This window comes from Chanos chanos, chromosome 5 (genome assembly GCF_902362185.1).
Source record: "Chanos chanos chromosome 5, fChaCha1.1, whole genome shotgun sequence".
Classification (NCBI taxonomy): Eukaryota; Metazoa; Chordata; class Actinopteri; order Gonorynchiformes; family Chanidae; genus Chanos; species Chanos chanos.
In genome coordinates, this window is record NC_044499.1 from 9,341,399 (window position 1) to 9,367,801 (window position 26,403).

General features: G+C 39.3%; 2 protein-coding genes across 2 annotated transcripts in view; both read left to right on the top strand.

Moving 5' to 3' along the window:
* tnr (tenascin R (restrictin, janusin)) overlaps window positions 1-6,109 on the top strand; it is a 31,736-nt gene extending 25,627 nt beyond the window's left edge. Inside the window, exons 19-21 of the mRNA XM_030774605.1 lie at window positions 3,431-3,592; window positions 3,789-3,952; window positions 5,990-6,109. Coding sequence (XP_030630465.1) covers window positions 3,431-3,592; window positions 3,789-3,952; window positions 5,990-6,109 — 446 coding nt within the window. The remainder of the gene's footprint in view (window positions 1-3,430; window positions 3,593-3,788; window positions 3,953-5,989) is intronic.
* A 14,002-nt stretch (window positions 6,110-20,111) lies between these two features.
* Window positions 20,112-20,687, top strand: kiaa0040 (KIAA0040 ortholog). Its single transcript, XM_030776033.1, has one exon. It carries the CDS (start codon window positions 20,267-20,269, stop codon window positions 20,603-20,605), a length of 339 nt encoding a protein of 112 aa, XP_030631893.1. The 5' UTR covers window positions 20,112-20,266; the 3' UTR covers window positions 20,606-20,687.
* Window positions 20,688-26,403: the final 5,716 nt, after the last annotated feature.

The following is a 26,403-nucleotide window of genomic DNA, read 5'->3' on the forward strand; positions in this document are numbered from 1 at the left end:
CTTCATCCGATTCAGCATTTGTGTGACACTTCAGTCATGTAACTTTTGGGGGTTGTTGGATCATTGGTATGTGAGCATGAAACAAGAAGAGATGGCATCTGTCACGCAGCTAGAGCCTGCTCCGAGCTTACTTTAACTCTGTGTGTGTGTGCGTGTGTGTGTGTGTGTGTGCGTGTGTGTTCTGATTCCACAAAGACCTATGAATCTATTATGGGGACATTCAGGTTCCGATCCAATTTATATCACCCTGCTTTTGTTTTCAACAAATATCCAATTTTAATGAAAAACAATGGAACTCCTTCATTTTAATGCAGTGCGGGTAGTCACCGCAAATCTCATTATATAACTATAATTACATTCATTAAAAATTCTGCAAAAAAAAAGACAATGTTTTTGCATGGCCCACTTTTCAAAGCATTGTCTACAGAGAGATAAAAGAATTGATGAATAACATTAAAACAATCAGTCAGTTCTGAAGAAAAAAAAAAACAAAAAAAAACAGAAAGAAAACAACAACACAACAACAACGGTGTTCTGTTCTTCTGCCTGAAAGATTCCCAATTAAACTAATGGAACACTGCATTGCTAAAGAGGATGTGAATATTCTTCCTAATACTAAGCAAAATCATAATTGTTTACCGTCTTCCAGTTACATCATGATTAAATATCGAATTGCCAGCTCCCTTCCAAGTTTTTTTTTACAGTATCCCAGAGAAGACTGAAAAAATATATCCAAAAACTACCTAAAGGAGATGTCTCACTCATCAGCCCTGTTTTCACTTGCTCTTACCAGAATTGTTATAGAAACGCTCTTATCCTCCAACACAACAAGAGAACACCTGCTCACAAGGAAGCTATTGACTTTTTATTGTAGTCAGCGTATCTGCGAAACATACTGTAGCTTATCTCTCACCGGACTGTCCTGATAACAGAACACGTAGTCTTGCTCACTGATTCAGAGCTGTCCTCACGGTCCTCTAAACCATCTAACTGTAGCCAAGTGACACCTGCCCAATATTCTGCATAAATTTACATAATACTACCTACAGCGAACACTCCAAAAAAAAAATCACACCATGTCCATCAAATTCTTACACCCTGGCAAACAGTAGTTATTCTGACTGGTCTATTGAAATTTCAGAACAACCATCAAAACAGCACTTCAAGCTAAACAGCTTTGCCGTCTGCTCTACCGTACACATGCGCACGCACACACACACACACACACACACACACATACACACACACACACACACACGGACACACACTAACTGCCCACATCATTCCTGAGAACAGCTCCATGTTCATGACCCAGTGTCATCACATCAGCCTCTCATTAGTGTGGCAGCTGGGCTACATGACGGTCTACGTGTTCAGCTGCTGCAGCCCAGGTGGCTGAAACTGATCCAATACTGCCTGACTGGAGCTCACAGTCACAGTCACAGAATAAGAATCACACTGTATATATATGACAGCTACTCACTTTCTCAGGCATCATACTGCGCATACGAAAACTCCCCACTGGTTCAGGAATAACACTGTATATATGACATTACCCACTGGTTCAGGAATAACACTGTATATATGACATTACCCACCAGTTCAGGAATAACACTGTATATATGACATTACCCACTGTTTCAGGGATAACACTGTATATATGACATTACCCACTGTTTCTAGCTACTGACCATTTCTGTCCTATGTGCCATAGTATATACATGTACAATGCCTGGCCAAAAAAAAGTCGGCATTCGGATTTGGAGCCTCTGGAGGCAGTGTTGTAATATGGGGTTGCTTCAATTGATCAGGTCTAGGCTCAGCAACATTATGTGGCAATAAAATGAAGTCAGCTGAGTCCCTGGATGTACTGAATGAAAAGGTTATCCCATCAATAGATATCTTCCTTGATGTCAGGGGCAACAATGCCAAGATTCATTGGGCTCAAATTGTGAAAGAGTGGTTCAGGGAGCATGAGGAATCATTTTTACATATGAATTGACCACCGCGGAGTCCTGACCTTAATCCCATTGAAAGTCTTTGGGATATGCTGGAGAAGGCTTTAAAGAGTGGTTGGACTCTCCCGTCATCAACAAGATCTTAATTAATGCATGCATGTATGTGTGTGTATATATGTGTGTGTGTGTGTGTGTGTATGTGAATGTGTATGTATATGTGTTTATACTTGCAATGTATTTCTTTCTTTCTTTCTTTCTTTCTTTCTTCATTTAATCGGTTAAAGTAAGTATAGAAATAAAATTTCATTTATTTCTTCTCGGTTTAAGACAGAAAGGAAGGTCGTGAGATGAAAGAGATGAGTTTGAAGGAGTTGTCAGTTTTACAGGCTTTACCCAAATCTAATTTACCATAGGACCACAGGGGCTCCTAACAATCAACCTGAAATATGTTAATGTACGACTGTATCCAAAGTACATTCCAAATCACACACCGTTCCCCTTTGAGGACACTAGTATGGCCATTTTCTTCTCTATGTAATTGCAACACAATCTATTCTTCTAACACATTGACCTGACCCTGTGGAAATGAATGGGCAGTATGGGAAACAGACTAAGGAGAAATTGATCTAATCTACAATATGAGATCATTATCATGCTTTTTAATTTTAATCCTCCGTTCTGCTTGTGTGCTGAAATAAGGCAGCAATAAAACGATAAGAGATTGTTAAATAGGAGCCGCTGCATAATGAGAACAGAGAGATGCAGCATGTGAATGAAATTCTTAATCCTGACAATTTATTATCAAGTCAATGCAAAAATTTGTGCTATCAGTTTAATGCTACGTGATAAAGCACCATACACTGTAAATTGGATCTCACCCGACGTTTTACTAATCTTATTAGAGCAATTGCCTTGCCGTTGTCAGAAAGGGCCGTCCTTTTTTTGGATGCCGTTCCGGAGCCCAGTGTAATGCATATTTATTATTGGAGGAAAGTGCACGGGTACAGCTGGATAACAGCTGAGTATTAGATCTGTGCAGATTCACATAAAACAGCCCTGCTGTACGTTATCATCAGACATCTACAACATCAAATAATGGCCGTCCCCCCGGCCCAAACGGGGGCTTTTTTTTTTTTTAAATACCGTGGTACAGTTCATTTTTTTTCTTTGGTTATCTTTAGTAAACAGCTTCTTATCTCTAAGTTTTAGCATCTTATCATCACAGTTTTATGGGGGTCACGTGGAGAGATGAACCCCCGGACCAAATCCAGGGAACTGGCCGACGGACGATATGCTGTTCCGCGTTATTGGTTCTTATCTTATGTTTGCCATATGTATGGGACCACAGGAATGTGACATCTTGTCTGTGTAGGATGGAGGGATGGTATGTTTGTTGAAACGACTGATACGAGACTCCTGGCTAACAGTCTATGCTGAGATGTGCCCCCTCCCCTCCATCTCTCCTCCTGCAGGCTTGGACAACATTCAGAAGATTGCGGCTCAAGGTCGCTACGAGCTGCGTGTGGACATGAGAGATGGCCAAGAATCAGCGTATGCCAACTACGACAGGTTTTCCATTGGAGATGCCAGGAGCCTCTACAAACTGAGGATAGGAGAGTACAATGGCACTGCTGGTAAGCAACGGGGGTTTCTGGTTCTCCCATACGCAACAGAATACTGATCGATGCTGAGCGTTCAGTACTTTGACTGAACGGCTAAAAATATGGTAGAGCTCTGAATGTCTTGCGCTAGCAGTTTACAGAGAACGGCTGTCATTTCTATGCGGTTGAATCGTTGTGTAATAACAAAGCTCGTTTTTTTTTACCTCAGGTGACTCTCTGAGTTACCACCAGGGCCGACCGTTCTCCACGAAAGACAGGGACAACGACATCGCGGTCACCAACTGTGCCCTGTCATACAAAGGAGCCTGGTGGTACAAAAACTGCCACAGAGTCAATCTCAATGGCAAATACGGAGAGTCAAGACACAGTCAGGTGAGCCAGGAAAAGAAGCCGAAGACCTACAGATTTATAGCAATCGGAGGAAATCAGTGTAGTGACTGTACGTGAAAAAAATGAATGCTCTTCATTGACACTGTCAGTCGTTTGTTAGGAGCTGATATCTGTTCATGAGTCTTCAGGCGTTCCACCGAAGCGTTCACAACCCCGCAAACACGTGACATAGATCGTTTCTCATGATATGCAAACATCGCTTTCGATACATGAAAATACTCTCAGAATCCTGAAAAAGAATACGTTTTTTTTGTCCGTCGATCGCCGTGTTTGAAATACAGGTTGTTGACTTGAGATTTTCTGCTCTCATTAAACTTTTTTTTTTTTTACCAAGACTTTTATCAAGGGAGCTGTCGTCAGTATACACAAGGCCACTTGAGTGAGAGTGAGATACAGGTAACAGAAAAGAGCCATTTCAAATACATAGGCAGTCCGAGAGAGGGAAGTTCACCCAACACAATCACTCGGGCGTTCGTGTGCCGACAGCTGTCGCAAAATTGCTGTCTTAAAAGTGAGAATGTAATTTCAGACTGCAAACCTGTGATCTTGCTCATACGTTGTGTTACCAAACTCCAAATCATTACTGGAGTTGTGTCAGAGCAGCTGCAAAAGTGAAAGGAAATGTGCAACAAGGCAAAGTGGTTTTAACGCGCCATAAAAGTCTTCGAAGCAATTACACCGTACGATCAGATAATGAGAGTGAATAAGAATGTCTCTAAGCATGGCATTCAGTACACAGGTAAAAATAAACCAAACGCCTTCTTGCCCAAGCAGGCGTCCACACTATTTATTTCTCTCTGTCTAGTTTCATTTCACTGAACTCAGCAGTGTCAAGAGGTTAGATGTGGAAACTGGTCTTATTTGGAGCTTCTGTAAACCGTGAGTGAAGTTTCAGAGGCATCGACAGCAGTAAAGCAGGCCCTCTGTAGTTGTGCATTGGAAATAGTTGCTGTTTGGTAAGAAAAGCAGCCAAGTAGCTGGACAATTGCGTCTTTCTTTTTCGAGAATGACCACACCCAGCCTTTAAGCAAGGCCGTTGATCACACGACACGCAACTTATTAAAAAAAATAACTGTAAATTTTACTGGGCAACAGTCAAAATGAATTATTGTAATGTAAATGCACATTCAGACACATTTGTTTTCTGAATTGTCGCGGCTATTGGTAGTCGTAGAGAGGGCGTGAAATGACTGATTGGCCAACCCGCTGTGGAGTTCTGCACTGAACATCAGCATGCTTACAGAGTGAACAGCAGTGACACTGCCAAAGACAGAGTCTCTCTGGCCTTCGACACTTGATCATCACCTCCAACAAACAGCCTCTCAGGTTTATTAAAGAGCATTCAGAGACCTCATGGGTCAGAGTTTTTGTGTGTGTGTGTGTGTGTGTGTGTGTGTGTGTGTGTGTGTGTGCGTTTTTATGGGGTTTTTTTGTTTGTTTGTTTTGTTTTGTTTTTTTTTTGTTTTTTTGAGCAATGGTTTGAGGACTTTGAGGACCGGGTGTGAATTTAAGAGTGACACTGAAAGCTCTGAATCTGTTCAAGTAACTGAACTGCAGATAATACGTCTGTGTAATATAAACAGAAGTCTTTATCAGGATACACTGTTATATAATAAATGCAGAACATACCGTTATTTTCACGTGTATCACTTATATGTTGTAATACCCACATGTGAACAGAAAACAAAACGGTCAAAGAGACTGTGTCTCGACCAATGAGGACACGATTGGCTCTCGCAGTCATTGTGTTTTAGATGTATTGAGCTCACATTATTCCTTACAGACCTGCAGGGATTTTGCCCAATCACAGCGAAAGGTTCTGGTTTTGACCGAACGTGCGCTTCATATTAGAACGTTTCATACGCTCAGAGAGCGAGGAACAGAAATTACCGACCTGTGCAAAATTAGGCGGACGTGTGATTCACACGGTGACATCGCATTTTCCCTTTATCGCACGGCTCTAATGTGCTCTGCACTCTACATCCTGCGTGCACCTAACATTTTCCACTTCTCCCACAGGGCATTAACTGGTACGACTGGAGAGGACACGAATTCTCCATCCCATTTGTGGAGATGAAGATGAGACCTTTCAACTACCGTAACATCACTAGCAAGCGAAGGAGGTCCGCTCCTCTATAATCAGTTCTTTCTCCCCAGTCTTAGTAGCTGTTCCTATTTTTACATAGGGAGGGAAGAGGTTATGTGGATTTATGTAATTTATTAAAATAACTGAATGACAACAATCTGTCGGAGGATGCTGAGAGCAGGTGGTAGGCCTTGGCGCTACTAGACCATTTCCTTTTATGTGTAATATTGTTTGTGAAATTCTTAAGGGTGTGAATACACTGTAACTATGCAGTGTTACACAGTATGGTATACGTAGGACGGTTGGCTTGCAAAAATTGACATCACCGGAGACAAAGATAAGAAAAAAAGTATTAATAATCCCTCTTCGAGATAAAAAGATTTTAAAACAAAATTAGTACCCATGAATGAGAGAAATAAGATATTTCTATTTTTATAACTTATGAAACAGAACTGTACGCAGATCAGAGTTTAAGTTTCTTTGTTTTAATTGGTGATATGTTCAATCTATGTTGTCCTCTGAAAAGGTTTTTCAGCCTTTTTTTTTCTTTTTTTTTCTTTTTTGATTATATTATTATTTCATTGATATGTCATACCAGCACTTTCAAAACCACTATTTATTCATTTATTTATGTGTGTCCAAGTTTAAAAGGTAAACATAAACAACACTGACACGTTAAAGAAGTGCAGCACAAGTTTAAGAATATTCATATAAATGTCAGCTTCCATCTGTGCTGCCTATTCCTCTAATGTTATTCGCCTTGTTCATAGTCATGAATACCAAAGATCTGCAGCAGAGAGATTCGATTTTTTTTTTTTTTTTAAAGGATGCTTATTAAATAATGATATTCCAGATTCTGGTGAACCATTGGTGGAGGTTTTACTTTCATACAATAAGGATACCAGAAGTCCATAACTGACTGATGAAAACTTCTTCAGAAATTCATTTGTGTGTGTGTGAAGGAATGTGTGTGTGTGTGTGTGTGTGTGTGTGTGTGTGTGTGTGTGTGTGTTTGTGTGTGTGTGGGCATTCTGTGTCAGACAGGACGAAAACAAACACAAGACTACATATACTTCAATATATGCATCTGCTATCCAACTTTAGAAACTGCACCCTGTTTGCCCTCTACATCTAAAAAAAGTGATTTTGTTCAACTGAATCAGTCTGAAAGGTGTTTTGTTATTCATAGCAGATCAGTAGTTTTTGTGAAAGAATATTTTCAATCTCATTCATTTTTCTGTCCTCCGTTCTGTACCTGCATTACTATGTTAGTCATAGCTTGACCTGTGATTATTATTGTGTACATGATGTAATTATGACAATAACCCAGATCTCTAGCATAACTCCATATTATACTCTTGTTTTTGAGTGTGTTCATGTATTGATGCTCCTGTAGACTTGAAAACAATGGTAAATGTCCAAGCTCTGATAAATTCTCAGTGTTTCTAACATGTACTTATTATAGACATGGGGTACAGGAAAAAAAGGAAAAAAAAGCTATTTTGTTACTTCTGAACCCTTTATTAGCTGCAGAGTTAGTCATCCAAAATGCCCTAATTTTGTTTCCTTATCCACTGTCATTGATACTGAGCCATTTTCAAAGGGAGGTGACTGATTGCATGCAGGCATCTTGGTCAAAAGCGTTCAAAAGAAAAACCTTGACGTAATCATTTTCAGAAGGTGGTGTGTTTGTTTGTTTTTGGTCTGCTACGTTTGACAGATTAGAAACAAATCACAAAAGGTCAGTTGAAGAGTAAGATACAAGAATAGTCTGTCTCCCAAATTTTCCTTTCATTCTCTGATTAGTTTTTCTTTTTCTTTTTTTTTTTTCTTTTTAGCTTTTTTTTTTCTTGTTCTTTTAAAAATAGACTAGAATGTGTACTTATCTGTAGATCAATGTTGCCTCAATACATTTTGTACAAAGACTGAAAGTATTGATAATGTTCTCAGAATTTCTAGATGGACGTTGTTTACTAGATAATGATGATGATGATGATGTCGTTTTGGGAGAATGTTAGGTACTGACTTAAGGGAAAAAACCCTGCAAACGTGTGCACATTTTCTATGGCTCCTTTCATATAACTCATTGATGCCCTATTTGAAAGTCGATAGTTCTAATTTATCTGCTTATTTTCTAAATTTGATTTATCAGTAAATCTATTCATTTCATATGATAATTTATAATATGATTCATGTAACACGAACTTATTTAATGAAAAAAGTAGAGTATATGTTTGACACCAAAATGATAACATGACCTTTAACAAAGATGTAAATACGTGATGAGTATCAGCATGGACGTGCTGATTGTTACAAGCGGAAAGAGATATAAACAAATAAACAAAAACAAAGGATAAGCGCTATGAGTCTACTATGAACAAAACTAGTCCCAAAAAGACAGAAAACCCCCCCCCCTGAGAGATACTGTTTCACGTGCATTTTTTTAATGCACTCACCAAAACATTTCTTGAAGTCATTTTATCATATTTAATTTGCATTTCAACGCTATTGTATTCAAATCAGTGAAAGAGCAGAAGTTGTTTTTTTTTTTTCTTTTTTTGGCGAGAGTGAAGCCACAGACGTAAAGTACGCCTCAGCACGTTAATCCCCCAGCATGGCCAGAATATTCCAGTATTTAGTCACTACTGGAAACGTCCTCTTTGTTCTCCACGATGAAAGAATGTGGTGGAGTCTTCATTTTTTCTGCCTCCTCGACCTCCTCACCCTGAGCCACAAACTCTTAATTAAGAGGGAGCGATTCAAATAAGTCATCCTGGTAACATGTCTCAGGCAGTTCATTAGCTGTCCAAAATAATAAAAAAGACAGTTCACCCACAAAATTTTACAGGGGGGGGGGGGGGGGGGGGGGGGGGGGTTGAACAGGCCTCAAAACATCATCAAGGAAATCTGTTCATTTCAACTGCAAAATTTTTATAACATGAGACCAGGGGGCCAGAATACTCTACATACAAAGTCACAGAAGAGACAGAGAGCTGCTAAGACAAAAGTATATGGGTCGTCTGAGTTAAAGAAATTATTTAAATGCACGGTGCATTTTTAAGTTTGCACATGGAGGATGACTAAAGACATCCTACCCACATCCTGTTTGGTTTTTTTTTTGTGATGTGCTCCCATCCAAGTGAAAAAGGAACTTGTTCATTATTCGGTTTTCAGTTGCCTTTGAGAATAACAGAGAGAGAGAGAGAGAGAGAGAGAGAGAGAGAGAGAAATGAGGTTAGCTATGTAGTACTTCGCACTTCTTCGTTTTTTTCTCAATTTCATACAGAGAGTGAGCATTTCCGTTTTTGTGCGATGACAAATTTAGACCAATTCAATGGGAGGGAGCAGATTTCTCTTCATAATTCATTGACTCAGCATATGGTAGGGGCATTTCCAACCTCAGCGCAAGTCTCTTGAACCTCTCATGGCTTAAGATTTACCATGGTAACGCGTTATCAGAAGTGTGTCATACCGAGCTCTTAGATTTGTGCCACTTTTCATTTTTCGCTTTGCAGTACTTGCAACCAGTTTGTCTTTTAAGCTGTTATTGTATTGTATTGACCTTTTTGTTTTTTATCTACTAGTTTTAAACCATGTTTAACCGTCACCTGCCCTGTAACAAAGAAATTGTTTCATTCAGATGTCAGAGAGCATCCTTTACCTCTGTGGCTCCTAGTAATTCATGGAAATATGAATTTTGCATGCCCAGTGACACAGATAATGAAAGGAAATGAGAGGCCTCTTGAAAAGCTAACATGCTACGACTGCATTCTGTTGGATAACCTTGGCTATTAATTGATGGATCAAATTAGTTCTAGTTTGACTTACAGCGTGCTGTATAATTCCTTTTTTAATACATTTTCTACACATTAATAAAATATTCAAAATACCAGTTCATAGTTTTGTGTTGTGTTTTTCTTTATTTGTTTCTGTTTTTCGTGCCGGCTTTCTATCAGCCCTATATCGTCTCTAAACGTCTAAGCAATGAGGGTCTTTCCCCTACTTATTTGAAAAAAAAAAAAAAAACTACTGACATTACAGGTTCAAACAGAGTGAAAATGTTGTACAAGACATTACAGAAGTTTTCAAGAAATGGAAATCCTTGTCCAACCCTCTCGTTTATACTTTTCAGTTGCTTCACTACGAAAGATGCTTGTACAGCAGCTTTGTGAGTGAACGAGTGAGGAGTTAGTGACAGACAATACTCGTTTGACAGAAAAGATCAAGCATCAGACGCGCACAGCACGTGCCCATAGTGATCCCTGAGTCTATGCCCAAAATGATTCAGCCTCCGTATCAGCAGTCTTCAACTCCACTCCCTGCTCTAGTATTGCAATAACATGTCTGAGCTCAGAACAGGAAAAAGCTTTATACTCCTTTGTATCCATTGCATTTTTTCTTTTCAGTTAACCCAGTTCTTTTTCAGTTCTTAGATATTGTTAAGAGGAGTTACTAATTAGCACTTTCGCTGTTAGATAAATAATTCAGTTGTTTGTTACATCTTGTTCCTTCACAATGAAGATGAGTCAAGTGGAACTGTTTTGTATCTTCCATTCATGCATTCCTGCCAGATTCAGTGAGAAACATGCCTCCAAATCAGTCTGATCTCTGACAGTCAGTCTGATCGCTGACGAGTTGGTAGACAAGTCATGACCTGGCATGCCGGTGCTTGCATTGACGAAATACCCTCCCTCTCATCTCATCTAGGACACACACACACACACAAACGCACAAACACACACACACACACCCAAATACCCACATACCATCTTGAGCATGAGACAACAATAGTGCCTGGAGGTTATTAAAAGTATACACTTAACTAGGCCTGCAAATGCAATTCAACCAAATGGAGTTCTGGGTTGTTGTTTTTTTTTTTCTTTTTGGAAGTCTCAGTTCTAGAAAGTCTCCGTGAAATCTCCACGTATGAAACGTTTGCCATGGTTCCCTTCTCTAAGTCCCTGTGCAAGACTGCAAGCCTTGAGTTTGATCTGAGGTAGCAGAGTACACCATCCTCCCCCTCCCAAATCTTCACAAGTCACTGAGCTCTGAGAGTTAATCGCTTCTGACACGTGAATAGCAGGCTGGGCGTCTGCTTGTAGGAGCACTCGCTAATGTCAGCACAAACGCCATCACTTCACTGAACAACTCTGAATAAACAGAAGGAACTCTTTCAACACATCTGGCTGCACCGCATAACCAGAAGACTGCAGAATCATTCAGTGTCAAATTTTTTAACGTGGTTCAAAGCCTCATCTCTGTCCTATTTTCAGGTAAGATTTGTTCATTCGGTTAGAGAGATTCTGGATTAGTAACCTTGTCCTCTTGTATTATGATGTTGAGCAGTTTTGAGAATAATTAGTGGGCACTTGAGTAAAGTTCTGTTCGATTTTTCTTTTCTTTTTTTTTTTTGTTTCCTTTATTGAGTAACAACAGCTGATAACAGATAACCGAAGCGTTTCGACATATGGTCAATCCAATAAAGATGCACCTATGAAACTTTAAAACACGGAGAGACAGCATGATGTCAGACTGCACGGTTTCCAAAAATGCTGAGGCAACATCTGCGAAGGTTCAAAATATCGATAATATTTTTTTTTTTTTTTCGTCATTAGAGATAATGTAATTCTAAGTGCATTACAGAGCTTTCTGTCATCTGAAATCAGATCAGTAAAAGGACTGTCAGCGTAATAAGGTTTCTCTGTTATGATCATCTACCCGCTCTGGCAGCTGGTTTGTTTGCTTGCTGTGTGTGGTGAAATAGCAAAGTGTTAATGCTTAGCTTCAAAGGTGTGAAGTTTGGATTGAAGTAGTACTACACAGCCAGTGTGTGTATTTGATCAACAGAGCCTTACTGAGCTATTCCTCTTCTGTATACATACATACATACATACATACATACATATATATGTGTATGTGTGTGTGTGTGTGAGAACTGTAGTCTTTGAACAGCCTTTTCTTTTAAAGTTGTTCTCTCATATGCTTGTAGTCGCAAGAGTAATAGAGAATGCAGAAATCTGGTAACGAACTTGGCTGACCTTAGAAAGATATATATATTATTTAACAGGATGATTGTACAGTCTCTACAGAGAGCCTTATTGTTAAAGACAGAATTAGAATGAGGCAGAACGCAATATCAACTGAATACCATTTTATCAGAGCTAAGCTGTCAAAAAAAAAAAAAAAAAAAAAAAGCTACGGCTAAATAGAAACTTCTTTCACGACATATTCATATCCTTTCTCGTGAAAGATTTTGTAGGACACAGGAAGAGAAAAAAAAAAGGAAAAAGGAAAGCTTTCCAATGCCCAGAAGCGAGAGTCTGCTCTGCAAAAGGGAGCTGGCTTTTCTGCTCTTCCCAGCCATGTTGGAATTGATGCTTTCAGGCAACATCTCAGACTAAAGCTCGTTCTCATGGGCCATGTTTGAGGCCTTTTGTCCTTTTATCAAGATGTCACAGCATACGGTGCAAAACCACAAAAAAAAAAGTGCCGCTCAAGGCTAAAGGCTCCACAATGAGAAGCATTTCTCTGTGTCCCCTAGGCCTTTTTAGGACTTGTTTGGATGCTCTCTTTCTCTATGGATGGGATCCAAGCACCTCCCAATTCATCAGAAACTTTTGGTCTGTCATTCCACATGGAGTCTCTGTCTCTCAGTGCATGTAGTTGTTTGGCAGAGCAGCAACAGAGACGTACATAGTATGGTTGAGTGCACATTGTACATCTTTCGTGAACAGTATCATGGGAAGCTAGCTCAGTAGTATTTTGGCACATAGGAGAAGAGGTAAAGGTTTAGAATTATTCAATCAAAGGTCCCCCCCCGGAACCATTTATGATTTAAAAAAAAAAAAAGTAATGCCATGCCATTCGTTTCGTCAGTTAATCAAAAGTGACACCGTGGAAAACCTAATTAGGAAAGCATTTTAACTGGTGCGTCAAAAACAAATTTCAATATATTCTATTAAAGTTGTTATTGGACACATGGTGGCTGGCAAATTACGCCGGCTCTGAGCAAAATAAAGAGCCAAGAGAATTCTCACTCTTACAAAAACACCCTATACCTGCTTCACATACAGCTGGATGTCTGCATACAGACATGCACATGTGTGTAATGCAGTAGAGTTAGGAGTGCAGTTTTGGTTTAATAAATGAGGGGACACTAGCATGCAGCAGCAGTGCGTGTTTATGTTTCAGGCTCAGTAACGTGCAAAGCTGCTAAGTAATGTGTATTGTAAAAAGCTTTTGCAAATGGCTGTTGTATAACTTAACTGAAAGTTCAGCCTTCCCCTATGAATTCTGATGAAGTCACTAATGTGCGTTTGAGTGTGGGAGAGCACCGCGTTGTTGATCTTGTAGCTAGTTTTTCAACCCGGTTGCCAATTCAACAGCTTGTTCTCAAACTGCAAAAGCTCTATTAATATTGTAGGGTGAGGTAAGTACCCAAAAATGAAGTAATATTTCAGGCACAGACAGAGGAGGGAGGTCAGCATCAGTTCTGCTGGGAAAATCCCAGCCACGATCTCCCACAGAACATATTACAAATATGCCATCAGTGCTGAAATGTACTGAATAAGTTGTAAGAACAGACATAAGAAAATATATCTCCCTTTGGAAGTAGTATCAATCTTGACCAAGAAAAAAAAACCCTGGAGTTTGTGTCTGTTTTCTTTAATGACGGTGACTAACGACGGCAGACAGAATTTGTGAAAGAATGAGTGATGAAGGCTATCCTGAAGGTTAGCAGTGCCTTGAAATAATGAATTAAAATTTGTTTAAAAAAAAAAAAGGGTCTCATCCCTCAGGGTCTGAAATATGATAGCATTAATCTAAATTGAGTGTGGTACAGGTTTATTGAAACTGAAAATGAGCAAAGAATTAGTTTTCTTTGGTACTTTGGGTGAATGACATATTGTATTAGTTCAAGGCTATTAGCAATGAGCTCAGTATCACACTGTATTTGTCAGTGTCACAGTCTGATTTAACAAAAAAAAAAAAAAAAAAAACAGGAAGTCTGTCACTACTCTTTTTACTCATTTTCACCGTCTAAATCTTGACATTGAAACTTCCCCTAAACTGCTCGGAACTTAAAAATTCCAGTACTTTTTCCACATCTCGTAACGCGTGTTGTTGTACTGGACTTGTTCACATGTAGAAAAATCACAAAAACAACTTATTGAGGAAATAAATCACGACAAAACGTTGAATTGTTTATGACCTCTAAATAACGCTTTCGTCCAATTGTTATTACAGATGGGCATCCACGTACGGCATAAATATGATAAAGCACTTACAGTGAGTTCTATGGTCGCCCCTCCTGTTCTCATTGCACTGTGTTGAGACATTTCATTAGAGTGAGTCATGGTCTCCTTTGCTTTAGCGACCGGTTAGCAACGGGCTGTACTATATTTGGCCTCTCCTAAGATTCCTCCTGAGGTACACTGCTTTTTTTTTTTTTTTCTTTTTCTTTTTTTTTTTTTTTTAAGTTAACAGCCCGCTCATAAACCCAACACTATGTTTCTTAACCTGCCAGAACGTCTGAGAGATGTGTTGTACAATATGATGCCAGCCCCCTAAAGGCTCCAATCAGCACACAGAGGAAAGTCAAAGAGATTTTGGGAGGGGGAAAAAAAAAAACCATGGGTTTCCGTGTTTAGATGAACAAGGAGGCCTGTATATTGTTCAAAATGTGTTCCAGAGGGAAACGCAGGGTTAGACTTCTATCGCATTAAAGAAATCTATTCTAAATGTATTCCATACCATGATCTTCAACAAAATATTTACATTTAATTATCTTACCATCACATGGAATATTTGATCTGACGAGGAGAAGCGATCTCCGTTAAAAGCTGAGGAAAAAGTCAGTCAATGAAGAAAAAAGAAAAAAAGAAGTTGACAGTAAAAACAGCATGGCAAACTGCACATACAGTTCTGAGTTATAAGGTTACTGGAACAACTGTACATTACAGAGGTCACTGTAACCGCGGGACAACTACACATTACTGTTGACAAACATGCCCAAAGCTAATTCATATCATGAGAGCATGCTTTTAAACACTGTTCTTCTACCAGCAGAAATACATGAACTTTCTCTCTCATTCTGTCTCTTGGCCATGTGTTTACTTGAACTACACAGTAGAGAACTCGTGTAAAGACCTGTACTTTCCTTGCATGGTTGCTGCTCTGCACTCCACCTGGTCAGGTTGTGGCCGCACCCTGACCCCAGATGACTGACTCTACTTTCATTTCTCATTTCTGAATTTAGTTTTTATGCTCAGACGGGGTGGGAGTGATCGAAAAAGCACACCCTGCGCTAATAATAGCCTCTATAAAAAAAAAACAGAGTTAAAAGTATCTCAGCTCCATGAGCATGGAACAGTGCACAAATGCTAAACCTAATAATGGACTCGGTGTTAAAGAGAGAAAGAAAGAAAGAAGGAACGAGAGAAAGAAAGAAAGAAAGAAAGAAAGAAAGAAAGAAAGAAAGAAAGAAAGAGTCACAACATTGTTTATATCCATTAGAGAGTTTGTACTTTCTGTGCAGACATACAGATGGTAAAACAGTACCCGCTTCCTCAAAAAGCTATTCTTTGTACATGTGAAATAATAACCGATGTCCTTAAATATCCGAGGTCATACTCTGGGCAGGAAATATATAAATAAATAAGGTGACACTGAAGCTGAAGGTGGGCTAAACTAAAAATGAATGGGTAAAATTTTGTTCATGTACATATACAGCTAAACCTATTGGATGAGAAACAGTTATTAAATTAGTAACTTATCAACTTTTTAACAAATGGGATGACTGAGAATAACTGTAATTTTAATTGTTACTCACGGCTTTGAAAGATCACCTGGGTTTACTTCAGTGTGTCCAATTTGCTTGACTGACACAGAAGTATAGTTAGCCTGCTTTTACCGCTGACAGTCACCTTTCTGCAACAACAGAAAGAGCTGTAAAGTTGGCCAAGTGACATTAAAACAATCAATTACACATTGAAAAAAGGCCTACTTGACATTTGTGAGAAAAAAAAGAAGAAAGAAACAAGACACAAAGTTCGGACACAAACTGATGACTTAAAATGAGCTAAATGATTGGTTGCCGATGTAGTTTTGTTCAAAGGACCCTCTTCCATCACAAAAGCCTACAGTACTGGATTAAAACAGAAGGGATTTAAGTTTCTACTCATGTTTCTAAAAGTAGAATAAAAAGAATAGGAAAATATCTGAAATGACTCTTGATAAACATTTAACCTCAACGAGTCAGAGCTCATGGGCGGTAACTAAATACAGTCATGCTTGCGCTCTCTCCCTCTCTCTCTCTCTCTCTCTCTCTCTCTCTCTCTCTCTCTCTCTCTCTCTCTCTCTCTCTCTCTCTCTCTCTCTCTCTCGCTCTGTGACATCATCAGGAACTTAAGTGTATAAAGTAACCACAAGAACGCAGCGTGTGAGGAAAGCAGAGGCGAGTAAGTGTAGACAGAGGGCTCTTTCTTGACCAGGAACATGGGCAGGAGGAAACAGTGAAACACAGCGTGACTCGACTCTCCCACTCACACACTGTGTAGGTGCGAGGGAGGACGAAGACCAGACAAACTTGACGTAAAGACAGGGCAACAGCTCAGAAAGGTTTCCATGATAAAAAAAACTACAGATGTGTGGACTTCAAGCCTACTCTGTCGGTAAGATTAAACATATTTAAATTCTCTGAGATAGGACTAACAACAAGACATGAAGTCCTTTTTTGGTTTCTTTGTGTGAGTATTTTTTTGTTTGTTTGTTTGTTTGTTTGTCTTCCATGAGTTACAGTATCTCTCAATTTGATAGCAGCAGTTACAGTTTACTCACGCAACTTCATTTGAACTTCAATCTAAACTTCGTAACCACTACCGAAATCCAGTTACATAAATCAGGTTTAACACAGAATTAAACCGAAGGCTGTTCTGTTAACATTCTTTCTACGTTCAATGAAATTTCCCAACCACTGCTGAGGCTCGGTAACATGTGTCAGGCTTAATCCAGAGTAATGTCAAAGCTGGCTATGTTAACATTCTGTTACATGACATGCTTTTCGAAAGTGGTGTTATAATCCAAGCAGGACTGACTAAGAGGAAATCAAGATGTTCAATGTTAGCTGAGAGTATATACAAGTGAGGAAATAATGGACATTCACATGCAGAAGAACAGGCTGCTGACAGAAACTTAAAAAAAAAACTGCCAAGTGAAACAGCTTTAACATGCAGGCACTGCAAATTTATCAAACTTCAGAGAGAGAGAGAGAGAGAGAGAGAGAGAGAGAGAGAGAGAGAGAGAGAGAGAGAGAGAGAGAGAGAGAGAGAGAGAGAAAGAGAGCTTAGGTGGAGTTTGGTGGGGGTCAGTAATTGAGTTTTCAAGGACATAAACATGAAGGGAGATGCAGTTGGTTGATGTTGAGGGTTATTTGAAATCTATGTTCTCTCACGATCACTCTCAACAGTTGCCCTGAAGCCTGTGCTGTGATGTTGTGAGACAAAGTTCGCTCTTGTAGTCTGAAGATCATGGCGTTCTTTCACGGATCTCATGAAACCCACTATGCTCTTCCCACCTGACTAGTAGGACTTCAGCATCTAATAGCCACAGGACAAGACAGACCAAGAGAAAGACACTCCAAATGACTTTAAGCTTCCCTGAAACTATATCTGAGCAATATGGCCCAAACATAATACTTTGATATTTTCAGACCCAAGTCATCATATACTATACATGAAAAAGTTTCTTGTTTTGTCTTTTTTTTTTTTTTTTTTTTGCTTACAAGTTCGTACAATCAACAGAAGACTAAACAACAGTTGTATCACAGCTGATAAAGTGATACCCGCAAAACAACGCAAAACTACTGCAAAAAATATGAGTTAATCTTATCTGTTACTAAGAAATTCGTCAGTCTGTTCACCGCCAACTTTTCCTGTAATAGCAGATCCTTCAAATGAAAAAAAAAAACAACAACGTGGTACTAATCGCTTGTTTGTCACCGATATTTTTCTAATTTTTTCTATTTTTCTCTTGACTGGAGGACACGGCAAACCTCCAGTACTGTAATGAATTCCTTATTCTGCTCTCATTCCTTCTCTGTCTGGGTTGATGGAATCAATTTGAAGGACTGCTTCTTTTCATTAGACATACAAATGACAAACGACAAATTTTACACATAGCTGTACTTTGCTGCGCGGTTTCGCTTTTAAAAAACCAATTAACTTTCACAGAACTGCTGTGACGTTCCTTTTTTTTCTTTTTTTTTTTTTACGAGAATCATTTCTTTTCTGAAGTTGAATTCTTGCCACTGCCTGCGTCCATTGTGGACTTTTTTTTTTTTTGCAATTTGTGTGCCATCTATATTTTTAAAGAGTAGACCAGACCAGGGTACTCTGCTTCATGGAGGATAATGTGGACAAGCAGATAAATACTAAGTGCAAAAATCTCGTAACTGATGAATTTTTGATCTGAAGTAAGTAAATCTTGATCCTGGACATATGATCTAATGAAAATTTGTATACAAAAGAACATAGGATATGTCGTAAAGACTTGCAATATCGCTCAACTATCAGAAAGCAGTGCAGATATGAAAAGGATATATATCAACATCTCTTCTAACTGTGCGTGGTTTTTTTGCATAGCCTGATGTCATTTCTTAAAATTCACACCAGTTCTTCACATAGTGATGTGAGACTTGCACTGTCAGATCTTTCTCTGTCTCTTTCTTTTTTTTTCTGCTTCATCCTGGCATTGTGTAGAGTGTCTTCCTGTTTACAGCTTCTCCTCAACAAAAGCAGTGTGTGAATGGCAATACCACGACACTCATAGCAGGCATGTTGTTTTTCTGAAGATCTTCTTCAGCTTCGGTCAAGGCACATTTTAATCGTTTAAATTGCTTACTTATTGTATCAGAAGGCATAAAAAAAAGGTCTTTAATTGCGTGTATACACTTTCTGTACCTGTAGGCTATGTATGACTGATGTATGACGGACGTGTAACTTTTGGGTTGTTTAAATAACCCAGGAGCGGTCTTAAAATGGTTCGAGCATTCTTATTTTGACCTCCTGACTACAAACTGACTTGAACACCAAGCAACACGCAGCCTTAAGTCTTAAGCTTCCTGTTGAGTAATGAACAACAGGAAGTTGGGTTTGATTATGGGCAAAGTTGTTTCACATATGGGCTGTGAGACCAAAACTAACATAGCTGCTTTTTTTTTTTTTTGGTTCCCACATGCAGTTTCACCTTATGAGTCTATCAGTACAACAGTCGTTCATCTCACTTAAAACCTTTTGTCTCTCTAATGTGCTTTTTTTTTTCAAAGTCTATAGCTACTACAGAGAAAAGGGGAATAAGCCTAAGGGCATTTCTTTATGGTAGGTCTCCATCAGTTTATCAAAGCGGAAGGTTGAAGATCAGGATCCCATCCATCATTTTCTCTGCCCTCCTATTGGCCTGTTCTTTCAGAAGTGTCTGAACTGGTTAGCCTCCTTCAGCTGGGCACTCAAGCAGTGAAATCTTGACTCCTCCAACATTCATGAGGGTTGGGCCTAATACGACAGTTAGCAGAGAGAGGGGGAGAAACACAGGGGAGGGACTGAAGTTCACTCTGCTCACCTGCTCTCTCTTTCTCTCTCTCTTTCACTCTCTCTCTCTCTTTCACTTTCTCTCTCCCTCTCTCCCTCTCTCTCTCTCTCTCTCTCTCCACAGAAATGTCCCCATTCCATCACATCTGTGAGAGCCAAAGACTAAAATAGAATTGGAACCTCCAGAGACATCCACAAAGTGTAAACAGAACGAACCAGGACAGTGGCAGTCTCCGTGGACCTACAAAACCTCCAAAAATCTACGAGTGCAAAGACAAGCCCTCTAACTTTGGGGATTAACAACGTAACGGTGTGTGTTGGGGATGTCGTGACACTTGGGCCTCGGTTCATTAGCCAGGACCTGTGTCTAATATTTATCCCAGTACAGAACGCCCCACCACAGCTGAGGAGTTAAAAAATAATTAAAAAAAAAAAAAGAGTTGATTCTGAGGACAGGATGCAACTAGGCTCAAGTGACTGGAGTTAAGAGCTCCCTTGTTGACGAGGCTTTAATCCACCCCTCTGACGAATTCTGTTTCTCTGTTGGGCTCATTACCTCAAAGATAACATTGTGTTTGATGTCTATATGAACTCCACAGAGAGCTGAGGAACTCTGACTGAACCATGACGGACAAGATCCAAGTGTTTTTCAATGAAATATGGAGCCTCGTCTCCAACAAGCATAACCAGGGTATTTACAACACGGTCTGCCTGGTGGTACTTTTGGCTTTGCCTTTAGTTATGCTATTTACAGCTTTCATGGTTTGTTGCCATTGTTGCTGCTGTCGTCGTGCCAACTGCGTCCCGTGCTGTCGTCGGAAAGATGACACCACCGTCAGCGACCCAAAATCAGAGAAGAAGAAAAAGAAGAAAAAGAACAGTAGCCAAAAGGCCGAAGACTTGTGGATCTCTGTTAAAACAGAACCAATGACCCCTGATAGGGCGGCACTGACCATGGTGTAGCACCGTTACGCCAAAATAGACTGTTATTTGTTATCTGTGTATACATGTTTCCCCTTTTTTTTTTACTGCACGGTACATGTAAAGGTACTGAAGCGTGTGGTATAAGTCAGTCACTGTGAGTGTGGTTGTGTGAAAGAGTTGGGCAACATGTGCAGTTTTCTCGTCTTCGAAAGAGAACCGAAATTGAAGACTTGAATGCATAGGCTAAGACTGAGATCATACAGCATTTACAGTAAATCTGTGTGTGTGTGTGTGTGCGCTTTTGTTTGTGTGCGTATGTGTATGTGCGTGCGTGTGTGTGTGTGTGTGTGTGTCTGTGTGAGAATGTGTGGCTGCACGTGAGTGATTTTTACTCTTTCAAGTAAAATACACTTCCTTCACAAAAAGGTGACTGTGAGGTCAAGAACAATTTGACATTTTCAAATTGAAAGGGCTGCAATCCAATGCTGAGATCTGAAAAAAAAAAAAAAAAATATATATATATATATATATATATATATATATATATATATATATATATATATATATATATATATATATGTATATATATATTCTAAAGGGTTCGCCAATCTCTAGTTTTGGCACTTGCAATTAATGCATTCAAAATAATGCACTTACCGGTCCTCAGTCCCTGTAGGGAATTGAATGTGCAAATAGTTCATAGGCTGGATCTTTTTTTTTTTTTCGCTCTACTTTGACTTTAACTCTGAGAAGCCTACAAAAGTATGAAAACCTTTTGTGTCCCAACATCGAAATGAATATTGTATAACGCAGCTTGACTTTCACCGTATTACCTCGCGCAGTGCTGAGCTCTGCCATTGCAGATTCTGGGCCACACTTAAGGGGGCTGGGATCTGTGTTATGGTGAAGTGCAAGCGTGTTCTTGAGCACCTCTGTGGGTGATTTTACCCACATGCCAATTGTATATGCTACACACTCTCTCTCTCTCTCTCTCTCTCTCTCTCTGTCTCTCTCTCTCTCTCTCTCTCTCTGTCTCTCTCTCTGTCTCTCTCTCTCTCTCTCTCTCTCTCTCGGCACTTATTTGTTAGTTCACACTGAAGTGGGAAAACTATTAAATAAAAAGCATTTATTTCAGGAAAGGAATGACTGAGGCAGCACAGTGCAGTAAACGTGCATCAAGCCTCAAGTGTAAATAAGCCTACTGAAGTCTATTGAAACCTGCATTGTGATTATGCATAAACACAGAGTAATAGTAACACAACGGTTTAAGAGCCCAGTCTAAGAGCTAAATGTACTAGACTCAATTGTTAAAAAGTCATTATCATTACCATGATGTAAAAAGACACCATTATCACATTATCAGTCATAACTGCGTTTGTATGACAAATGACAGAGTACTGAGAAGGAAGTGTGCGTTGCCAAGACGTGGATATACACGGCTAAATTGGAGTTCCTCAAGTCATTTTGAAGCCACTGAATTTTTGTAGCCATACAGATATATTTTCAGTGTTTACAGTCATGTTATTGTCTGCCTCTTTATTAAGAGTAAATTTTACAGGGTGGGAAAATTATTTTATGTCTTTGGTTAAATTGTCTTTACCGCACAATGCAATAAAGTGTGAGATTTGCCAACTGTTTGAAACAGGAGTGCTGTCAAATGTTTGTGTAATCATTAATATTTTCGCTGTACAAGATAGCAGTTTGACAAGCCCAATTATGCATGAAACAGTTTGTTCTGTTGTCACTCCATGTGAATTTGCTGAAGCGACGAAATCTGCGGTTATCATTTCTGGCCACGCTGGCTGATGCATGCAAGTTTTGGCAGTTCTTCCTCTTATGAAAAAGCAAAAGAAATTTGTGTTTTCACTTCTCAGTTTCATTAAAATCAAAATATCTAGTTCAATCGTGTATAACACCAAAAATAGTGCAAGCTCCTCTACAATAAAACAAGAGCAAATATGTTCCACAAACTTACTAGCTACTTGCTCCTTGATAATTAGGTGTCTGTCACTGTTTCAACAACATTACACACATACACTTGGTCTAACTGAAACTGTGTTTGTCTCAGACTGATGGGTTTGTACTAAAACACCCTGTGTTAAAATAGAGGCATACTACTGGGTAGGTTTTCAACAACAGTGCTAGCTAAGCACCTGGAGGGTCAGAGCAGTTGTACCATAAGGCTATAAGTGAGGCATTACTTCAATGGATACACTCTGTCGTTCTCACCAAACAGCAGACATCCAGAGCCACGGCTGAGAAGTGGAGGGGAAATTCTCTCCTGACTGATGCCAATGACTTTGCCATTATGCAGCTTCGGCCAAATTCCCTCCACCCAAACAAACAGTCCTTGTTCAGGCTCATGCTTTAACTCACACAAACCCAGGAGAAGAGGGAGGGGGAAGGAAACATAACAAACCCTATTGAAAACAGTGATTCAACCCGAGCCTGATGACAGATTAGTGAGGCACACAGAGACGAGAGCTAAACAAATGGAGTATTATGCCATTATCGAATCTACATGTTAATGTTTCCCAGAGTAATTGGAAAAATACAGAATTCTCTGTTTTCTGATTGTATGTGTGTGTGTGTGTGTGTGTGTGTGTGTATCAAAAACCCCAAAACTATAACTTACCACATCAGACAAAAGTATGATAAATTATAAAAGGTGCTGAGCTTTATTTTTCTTTCACATGTCATTAAATATATCATGCATATACTTCACAAAAAAAAAACAAAAAACAAAACCCTGTGCATTTATATGTGATTTTTTTTGTCTCGGTGTGAATGAATGACTACAACTGAACTTTTCCCACTGTACAACCATTCTCATTAGGAGGCCCCTTACCCTCCAGTGTTTTTACAGGAACTAAACCTCTTTGAATCAGCAATTAGCAATCAGTGAGGACTACAACAGGCCATTACACTGAATGCTTCCTCTGAGACCTTGAGAGATGGAGTTCTCATATTAAAGTGAACATGACACCCTGTGCTCCTGCATTATAATACTTTGCGTAGCGCTTTTTTTTTGGGCTTGTTTTTCATGTAGCGTCTAACTTATACTTTCTGGGATAAGAAATGCTATTGGCTGCAGGCAGAAGTTCACTGTATTTAAGCATATTTCATGAAATCAAAAACCTAGCCATATTTTTAGGTGTGAGCTGTATCAGCACAGCAGCAATGTTCACAGTTTTCCCAGTTTGTCTGAGGACGGCAACAAGCTGATTCCATAACCAGAATCATCCAAGATAGCTTCAGTAACAAACATATAGATGGATTCTGTTTTCGTTTGACTTTTTCACTTTCAGGAACTTTGTCTGTCTCTGGTATATGTCAAAAATGATGACTTCATTGCCCAACATTACAGCCATACAGCAACTACCTGAAAAGAGCTATCATTGTGAAAATCTTGTTCAGCATGTAAGTGGCAAATATGTTGACATTTGGAAAAACAGAGACATCTGCTAATATTGTCATCCAGGCACAAATCAAATAAAAAATAATAATAATAATAATAACATAATATATGTAGAGCATCTCACTAACACAGGCACAGCATTATACTCACCTCTCTTGCTCAAATGATAGAATATTGAGCTTTTATTTTGTCTGGCTACCAAGCTACAATGCACCATCAATGAATGTTTGGTTTTGTGCACATAATGGCATGCAGGGAGAATTTGATTTAATTGAGCTGACCTACATGAGGAAAATTTCCCTCAGATTATCAGTTGCCTTTACACTTCAAATTGTCTTTATTTCAGCTGAGTGACTAACTAATTCATTCACCAACCAATCAACTTGATGTTTCCGCTGATCTGTTTCAATGAATAATAAAGGCAATCCTGACCTCTTCAAAACAGTCTTGAAGTAGGAGTTTGAGAGAAGGCCACTTATGTTTCTTTCATTTTGAAGGGATCAGTGAAATTCAGATTTCTGAAATGCATTAAATGCAAAACATTTGGACAACTCAGGAACTTTCTCTAATATCCATGCATCCTAAACACCAATCCACAACATAGCAATGCTTCAAAAAATTGAGCCACCGTTTTCTGACATCAGGGTGGTGCAGCACAAGAGCTAGAGCAAGGCAGTTACCAAGCAAAATTTGGTTCGCCTCATAAACCACCATATAGGTTAGTGAGAAAGGCCAAATGTTATTTTTACCTACTCTAAATGCACTGTAAACAACATATCTGTTACTCACACAATTAACCTATGTAATGAATTTAATTACAGCACAGCTCTCACAAAGGCTCTGCTTTTAAAGTGGACAGGAAAGCCTATTCTTTGACAGTCTTACGAGGCATTCAGTGGGGAATGACGTTATTATGTTTCAGAAAATTAGAAGACTAATGAGACTGTAACTAAAGCATAAAGAGGGCTTAGCCTGCTTTGGCCATCAAATATCACCCAGCTAACACAGGCAAGAGCTTGTTCTTAGCGTGACAAACTGGCTGAATTTAAAGGGAACTTACACATGTTTATCAGTACCACTGCCAACAGGAGTGGCATGGCTTATAGTTGGAGAGTTCTAACATTACAAAGTGCTATTATTTTGAGTGCAAATGAAGTTTGACCATAAATCAAAGGAAGTAACAAAACAGAACGACAAAATAGCAGTATTCTGTTCCCAGTACTCCTGCTACTGCTACTACTACTACTACTACTACTGCTGCTGCTGCTGCTATTACTGCTATTATTATAAGTAGTAGTAGTAATAGTAGTAGTAGTAGTAGTAGTAGTATTGGGTCAGAGCTCCTATAAGTCCTCTGGGAGATCCAGGATCTTGCAAAAGATGAATCCACTTCCAAGCAACATTGCTATGATGAGAACTGCTGCCTTGTGTGCTACAGGCAGGAATGTCTACCTGGTCAGAACTGCCCGTGCGGGGTCTTGCCTCTGATGGTGTCTTCCATTTGATCTTTCCTTCTGGCCTTGGCTACCATATCTGGTTTCTTGTACACTCTTCCCAGGTGGATTGACTGAATGATTGTGTCCCCATTTTGCTTGAGGGACTGTATGTCCTTGAGGTATTCTCTCTCCTCTTTCATTCCCTCAGTATTTGTGATCTTGCCATGCTGGTCTAGCCTGAAGTTCACTTTGATGTCATCTGAGGAGGTCTTTACTGTCTGAATCAAGGAGATAATTTCATCTGCTGATCTGTGCAGCTTGATATCATCTATGTACATTAGATGTGGTATCTTACTTCTTGACGTCAGCTGGTATCCTAGGTCCAATGTCTTGAGTAGCTCAAGGGGTTGAGTGCCACCCAGAACTGTATTGAGGAGAGTACATTGCCTTGGTATCTGCTGGTCTTAAGTGATACCGGTCCCATTCCCTGTCATTGTGTGTCAGCTAGGTGCACCAGGATTTCCTGGAGAGTTAACTAGATCTTATGGTTTTTTGTCCCTTTGCCTCCAGGTCTTGCTTATTTCCGCTCATAAATGAGAATGTTCTTCTCATATAGGTTCTATGAATCTGCTATAATTCTGAGGAACAGCTTTCGGGCTGTTTATGGACATGTGATTGGTCAGTAGTTGTTGGGGACTGTACCTTTCTCTTTATCTTACCTGAGCAGAGAGGTCTTTCCTCACATTTTATTTTGATCGTGTAGAAGAATCCTATAGTGAACAATAATTTATAGTCTTAAGTTCTGATAATGTATTATTATTGGACTCTACTTGGGTTAAAAAATTAGCTTAGTTATAAATTTGTACCCAGCCTACCACAATAATTGGAACAGCTATTTAGTCATTTGGGCTGTAATGCAGTGTTGTGCAAGTTATGTAAAATTAGTAATTGGTTACAGTTACTAGTTCCTTCTTTCAAAAGTA